This window comes from Nanorana parkeri, unplaced genomic scaffold (assembly GCF_000935625.1).
Source record: "Nanorana parkeri isolate BGI_ZX_2015 unplaced genomic scaffold, ASM93562v1 scaffold4495, whole genome shotgun sequence".
NCBI lineage: Eukaryota > Metazoa > Chordata > Amphibia > Anura > Dicroglossidae > Nanorana > Nanorana parkeri.
In genome coordinates, this window is record NW_017310757.1 from 12,213 (window position 1) to 12,553 (window position 341).

The 341-nt window shown below is 59.8% G+C and overlaps 1 protein-coding gene across 1 annotated transcript in view; it reads right to left on the reverse strand.

The window, feature by feature from the left end:
• The window catches only part of LOC108803932 (endothelin-converting enzyme 1-like), a gene marked incomplete at both ends in the record, with an annotated part of 13,565 nt that overhangs the window by 12,193 nt on the left and 1,031 nt on the right, over positions 1–341 (reverse strand). The window contains one exon of the mRNA XM_018575718.1: positions 244–341. Within this exon, the coding sequence (XP_018431220.1) occupies positions 244–341 (98 nt within the window). The remainder of the gene's footprint in view (positions 1–243) is intronic.

Sequence of the window (341 nt, forward strand, 5' to 3'; positions counted from 1 at the left end):
CACAGAGCCCCCCAAATCAGACCCGAGACCCTCCACAGAGCCCACAGACTGGTCCGATCAGTCCAAGGAAAGGTGGGTCCGAGTCTCTGGACCAGTTTGGAGTGGATATTGGAGGCGGCCGCCTCTAGTGGAGCGGTTTTGGGTTGATGGAACGGGAAGATCTTTGGCTGGAGACCAGCGTGCTGGAAGATCGGACTCTCTGATGATGGACAGGAGGCGGGGCATCCTCCTGCTGTCACTCACCCAGCAGATGCTTCATGACGGCCTGGTTGTGCTCCCAGAGCTCATTGAAGGTCCCCCAGCGGGAGTGGCCGTCAGGGACCGGGTTGGCTTTGATCCAC